General features: G+C 35.8%; 1 protein-coding gene across 1 annotated transcript in view; it reads left to right on the top strand.

Moving 5' to 3' along the window:
• LOC104490538 (dnaJ homolog subfamily C member 1-like) overlaps positions 1 to 5,775 on the top strand; it is a gene marked incomplete at its 5' end in the record, with an annotated part of 54,200 nt that extends 48,425 nt beyond the window's left edge. Inside the window, 1 exon segment of the mRNA XM_010132836.1 lies at positions 5,620 to 5,775. Within this exon segment, the coding sequence (XP_010131138.1) occupies positions 5,620 to 5,775 (156 nt within the window).
• Positions 5,776 to 7,084: the final 1,309 nt, after the last annotated feature.

The following is a 7,084-nucleotide window of genomic DNA, read 5'->3' as shown; positions in this document are numbered from 1 at the left end:
TCCTGTGTGAGGAATAGTATGAACAAAAAAGATTATGGTTAGGTTATTATCTTGACGAGCTTATGATATAAGTGAAGATAATTAGTTGTATCTTCATATTTACATGTAATTTCTTTGAAAAATTGTAAAATTAATTTCTAATGGTCTTTTAGACCTATTTAATATATTGTTTAAGATTAAATTATTCAAGTTAGTGAGCCCAGAGGATATGCAACCAAGAGTTCAAAGAAAATTTAAGTGTTAAATAATTCAGTTAACTGTTTATTTTCTTGGGTGCCTGAGGACTGAAATGACAAATGTCTTCCTATTTATTTATTAAGTTGTCAGTGGAATTCAGGGACTTTTACAGGCCTGTACATCTGACATCTCTTTAGGGAAAACTATAAAAAATAAAATTTAGTGAATAAAATTAGTGAGCACCAGGTGAATATGACCTACATGGAGTCCTGAATGTTTCTTCTATAAAGGAAAGTCCTGCTTTAAACCCTCTGGGCTTCATAGAAGGATTAACAAATATGCAGGCAGAAGGTGATCTGATTGATAGTCTACTTGGTTTTCCAGGAAGGTTTAACAAGGCTTGTAGGCCTTTAAGGAAAGAAAGCAGTCCTGGGATAGGAGGAAGGATATTTTCCTAGATAAAAATCAGTTAAAAGATGGGAAATGGAGGTTAGAAATAAATAGCTAATTCCAAATAGAGCAAGGTTAGCAGTGGGGTTCGGCTGAGTTTCTGGTAGGAATTGTGCTGCTCAGTACATTCGTATAGTATAGTGAACGTCATGCACAGGATGATGAGCTCTGAGCTGATCATCAAGGACGTCATCCTTGACAAGTGAGATCTCAGGGGTTATCAGTGCTGGCTTCATTGAAAACATCAGCTCAGGATCATTCCAAAACCAATGCAAATTTCAGAAACTGTTAAGAAAGGAATAGACAGCAAACCAGAAGACTCCTTTGTCCACTGTATAAACTTATGATTAATCCTGCTGCGTGCAGTTTGGTACCCCATTTCAAAGCAGTTAGTTATAATGGAGTTGCAGGTGGTTCAGAAAAAGGCATTATAGGCAGTATTATGCATAAAACGGCTTTTACAAGAGAAACCAGCTGAATAGATTAGGACTGTTTAGCCAGGAAGAGACAGTTTACAGGGGAATGCTGAGGGGATGTGTTGAATAAACTTGTAAGTGACATAGAAGTCAGATGTAGACTATTTGCTGTTTTTTCACTCCAAGCCAAGAGCTTGGTGTCATCAAAGCTAGCAGGACCCAGATTTAAAATAGCCAAGGTGTTTCCTTGATTAATGGGTGCGGCTCCTCATGAAGATGATGTTGCAAATCCAGGAAGTTTACACAGTTTCAGGGCAGACTGCAAAAAACATCGGAACGCAGATTCATTGTGAGTTACTAAGCTGGGGAAAATATATCAGCCTAGAGAAATTCCTTGAGCTGAAAATAATTGGAGTCTGAGAAATATATGGGGAAGTATAGGTAACCTATACACCTGCCTTCCTCTTGGTATCTGCATATGATCCCTGTTTTTTCAGAGCAGAGTGGGACTGGAAAGGATGAACGATAAACATAATAATTCTTGTTATTGCTAAATATGTAGTAAAGTTTTCTGCAGCTCCACTCCCTGAGCACAGGTGATGAGCCTACCTTGACCCTTGCTGTGAAACAGTGTAGCTGTCTTTGTTTTTCTTGGCTCACTTAACAGAAAGGGTACTAGTGGAAACTAGATTTTTAAGGGCTTTGAAGGACCAAAGGGTTATATGAACTTGTGGCTTTGAATATGAGTTCACATCATTAGTACACTTTAGCAGATCTTTAGAGGTTCAGAATAGATCTTTGGAACTGTAGCAGATCCTTAGTGGGCAGCAACAGCTGAATCACAATGCCAGATGTGTATTAGGCTTGATAAAACAAGACTGACTTCAGACTTCTTACAGGTAAAGCAAGAAATTCTAAGAATATAGAAGAATATTGTAAGAACGTCAGTAAGAACGTATTGTAAGACATTATGGGCAAGAAATTAAATCAGGAAAACTTCTACATTCTGTTTCTAACAGTTCTGTTCTTACAGGATAGAAACTCCACCTTCTTGTAGGTTAAATGTTTCTTGATTTGCAAAGCTGTCTGGTATTTTACTAGGACCCTTGGTCCACAAATAACTGGATGGGTATTTTTAAACAGATGCTGCTTAATGGTTTCTTTACAAGACCATGGACTAGACATGTTCAGATCAGTGAATCAATAGCACAAAGTCCTAGGCAGATTGAAAACATTAGCCAAACTTCCATACAACGATGATTTTAATTGAATCTACAAGAAGAAATGGTCTAAAGCTAAAATTTAATATAAAAAAATCCACTTATCTCATTGTCAAGTCAATATAAATAAATTTAAAAGTTTCTTTATAAACTCTCAAATACTAGCTACTTACAATTTTATCAATAAGGGTATATGGTTTTATACTTACTAATGTTAACAGGACTAAACAAGTCAAACAGTTTTCTTGAAAAGAAAAGCTTTGTTGTCTAAAAATTTGCTTTTAATGTAATTGAAAATGGAGTTGCTCGTGTTTTTTAAATAAAAATCCTAATAGTGTAAAACTTTGTCATGTTGAAAGCGTGCAGATGCAAATGTAAGAGGGATGCTAAACAATGAACCACATTCATATTTCTTCTCTATAGAAGATGCACAGTGGTTTGGGCGAACTAATCCTTCAATGTTGCCTGCTATGTATGATAAACCGTGTTAAAGGATTATTATTTATGGGAATGCTATGAATTTTTATAACTGCACTTGTAGCTTATTTTCATTTTAAAGACTATAGACCATAACTCTGTACTTTTAATTTTGTATTCAGTATGGGGAGTCAATCCTAGAATGGGGCTTTTTTGATGCAAAATCTCAATGCTTGTGTAGTAACAACAGCTGTCCCCTCACCATGTGGTGTCTTCCATTGCTTTACTGTAGAGATGAATTTTGGCCCAGTGTTTCAGTAATATTGGACACACATGGTTTTAGGTGACAAAGCAGTATGTTTATGCATTCATTTGACTCTCGCAGTTACAGTTGGCCACAGATTAGAACAGGGAGAATACATTCACACCACGACCACCCTCATAGCTGCTTGTAGTAGTTGGATCACAGTAGGTGCTGTTGCATCTAAAGACACAATTAACTGTTGCTGAAGAATTGCAAATTCGCAAAAGCTCTTTCACAAATTTAGCAATTGAGAGTGGATTTTCTAAGAGCTTTTTCAAAGATTTCCGAAATTTATAAATGTTTTAGATCTTCATATTCTAAAATTATTGTCAGCTTGAAATAAGATTAACAAGTTTATTTTAGCTAATGAATTCTTGTGCTGTGAATTAGCTGTGTAATTAGCTACATATCTACAGAATGATTGTAGTTTTGTCTGTTATTTAGGAAGATAATTTATGAGTTCTGTAATATTTACAAATGCTAAGTAAAGATGTGAGCACCTAGGAAAATCGAAGCTTACTGGAAAAGTCTTACTGGAAAATAAAACTTAGCATAAAGCTTCCAACATGCATACATGACTAAAAAGATCATCTTTATTTCTGTGTGTAATTGCTTAGATATGCTTTGGATATAGTAAGAGAAAATAGCTGTGAATTTACTTTAAATATAAACCCCAAACAAACCCAAAACAACAATAACAAAAAGACCCAAAACAATTTAAACACCCCACAAAGTTTTAATACAAATTAAATAGAAAATTGCAGTAAAGTGCATATTAAGGCTAGTTTTGAGGTATGAAATTTAACTAATTATTGAACAAAAGCCTTTTAATAAATCTTAGAAGAATTCATTATTTAAATTATTGATGAAATTCTTTTGTAAAACATCAAGTACCCCAGATCTTCCCTTCTGAAAATCTGAGAAATATTTTAGTGTAAAAGACATATGGGGTATAATATAGTGAATATTTATAATGAGTATTTTAACTTGTTTAGTACAGTAAATGTAATACGGTTATTGTCCAATGTGGAGATTTTCCCATGTATTTATTATTTTCTCTGCAGGCCAGAGTGTAATTGTATGATAATTCTTGTGCAAGGTCTCTCACACACACATTATTTAAACATCTTGCATTGAATCATTGTAGATAATTCATTTTATACTTGTGTTAAAAACTATCCCGATATGAATGTCTGTGGCTTTCAGCATTGAATAAAGGACTACATGGATCCAAACGAGGACGATTGATGAAATCCTTGCTGCTATTGGCTATTATTTACTGTCTTTTAAGTGGCAGGTTGTATTTATGCCAATTTATCTGCTTCAGGGAACACTCTTGATAGCAGAACAAAGTGAATAAAAGTAGTTTGCTTTGCAAATGAATGCAAATGGTGGAGCCTTTCGGGAAGCCCTTTAACGGGAGCAATGCACTTTGATTATGAGTGAAGCTGCCATTTGGACATGGTGAAAAGAGCACGCTTGAACCATTGATTGGGGGAGACAGTAAAAAGTCAGGAAGGGCCCCGTAAGCTTGCAGTGCGGCAGGCGGATGTCAGTGTGGTTAGAGCACAGTGGGAGAATGACAGGCAGGATTAGTGTCAGGGAGAAGCTTTGCTGTAGTTGTGGAGATGGTCCCTGGGGTCACTCACCTCTGACTGTTGTTCTGTGCTGATGGCTCTGTAATGCAAACCGCCTGATAGGTGCCTGTTCATTATCAGAAATGGTGATTAGAAGAGGTATGTCATAAAGAATTCCTTAAAAGTAAATAAAATGGCAAACTACCGTTGGTAACAAAGCTTCTGCTCTGCGGTCGTTGCAGAGATGCTGCAAATGTCAAAGATGGTTACGGCATCTTCTGAGGCAAGGACAATTTCATGCCTTAAACTGCTATAACTGTGTGTTCCTCATTTTGTTCACTTCCATTTATGAAGTTATGAAGACGGTGATTTTTAACAGATTGTCTTACACAATTAGAGCAAAACATTTGTATATCTTTTGGTTACTGGGTGGTAGAAGCATCCGGTTTGGTTTTGTGGCATGACTCTGTTTGGGAGGGGGTTGGAGAGGTGAGGGTGGGGGTGTTTAATAGTCTTAATGGAATATTAGTATCAACAGATTTCATTTCTGAATCATTCCAGAATGCTAAAACATCGGATGATTATGGTGACAAAAAGCTAAAACGACTGTTCTGATTTATTTAGAGGCTTTTTAAAAAATGTAACAGTGAGCATATTTTCTTTGTCTTTGAGAAGTCCTACATGTGCAATTAAATGTCTAAAATTCTGCATCTTAAACTGTGCTTTAATCTTTAATAAACATATTGTTGCTTTTTACCTTTACTGCATTTTATAGTGTCGTGTACACTGTGTAAATGTTGATAGGAATGAAATGTGTTAGTGTTTACAACATACAAAATGCATTTTTTGAGTGTTAAGAATTTTTAATATCTTGATGCTGGTCTGTTTTTTTAATGTGATTTTAGCAACAGCAGAGGGAGATGGTACCCAGATACTTGAAACTATTAATTTTATAATATTTTATTTGATTAATTTGCTTGAAGGTTTTCACAGTGTATGACCTCACAAAAATATGTCCAATATCCCAGTGTAACAAATGTCTTACAAATGTTTTACAGGCACCTGAATGGACAGAGGAGGACCTCAGCCAGCTGACAAGAAGTATGGTTAAGTTCCCAGGGGGGACCCCAGGTCGATGGGAAAAGATTGCTCACGAATTGGGTCGATCAGTGGCAGATGTGAGTTCACTCAGTTTTGCATTGTATAGGGAGTGACAAACCAGAACAAGACAGCGAGTGTAGAAGGCAGACGTATATGGGGACCGACATTGTCTTTTGAGAGAGGCTACAATCCTTTTAGGACCTGGAAGTGAACCATTAACTAACTATGCAAGAGGCAGATGTCAGCCAGTCTCTCTCTCTCTCCACAATTAACAGCTGTAACTGATCAGCTGGATGGGGGATTCTAGTGCTTACAACTTGAGCTACTGTAACCCAATAACAGAAAAACAATGTGCTTCGGGTTTTGTAGCAACCTCCTTTCACTGCAAGCGAATGTTTTTGTGACTTGGTTAAACATTACATTTCTGTTTCAAGCCAGTCCTGAAAAAAGTAGATGAGCTAATGGTGTTTAGACAGGTGGTTTCCATTAATTAAGCTGAAATATCTTTACAAACTTTAAAACAAGTTATACATATGAAACTATTTGAGTTCCTTTTTCTGGATTATATCACAGTTAATAATGATAGTGTAAAATGATTAATATCCTTGTTAATTCATATTTTAAGTATTGTACGAGATATCAAAGAAACCTTGTACTTACAGTTTTTAAGTGTTATGATCTTAAAACCCTTAGGGGCTAGGCTATAAAAGACTTTCCCCTTTTCAAGCAATGGATCACTAGAACATGATGTAGTGTCTGCCGAGGACCATTTGAAAGCCCTTTCAGCTGACCCTATTTTATAGGCTCCAGAGAGGTTAATGAGAATAGTGTTTAAATCCGTTGATGTATATTTTGAGATTAGATATTCTTTATTTATTATATTTCAGGAATTATCTTAAATAATGGGAAACAAAGCCTCTGGCTAGAGTGAAATGTAACCCATTATAGTCTGCTGGGCAATTTGTGTACTTCTTAAGTGGGATTCTTTCCCTGTTTATATAATCCCAAAGATATTTTTAGAAGTTGTTTTTAGAGATTTGATGAGTCTATACAGTTCTGTTACTCACATATACTAGAAAACAAGCCATTTGCATTCTTATTGTTTTATAACAACACATATTATTTGCAAATAAGTGGTTGTAAGCAAGAAGTTACTAACCAGCTATGCAGATGAAATTAAAGGGGGTTTTGTCTATTCTGTTCGTTGTTGTTCATCATACTGCTCGAAGTAGTCATGTTAATGGAGTGACTTCGTTAAAAACGGGCTACATTTTACTAAGCAGATATTAACAGCAAAAATATTTCATGTGACTTGGTAGTATGCAGTGTGCATGGGAAAGATCTTTTGAGATTGCTTTGGGAAGATTAGTAATTTGCTCGATACTGATAATACAGACATGCAGAATGGTTTCACATACACCC

This window comes from Buceros rhinoceros, unplaced genomic scaffold, assembly GCF_000710305.1.
Source record: "Buceros rhinoceros silvestris isolate BGI_N320 unplaced genomic scaffold, ASM71030v1 scaffold8533, whole genome shotgun sequence".
NCBI lineage: Eukaryota > Metazoa > Chordata > Aves > Bucerotiformes > Bucerotidae > Buceros > Buceros rhinoceros.
Note: the sequence above shows the minus strand (reverse complement) of the source record. Positions and strands in the feature narration are given on the sequence as shown.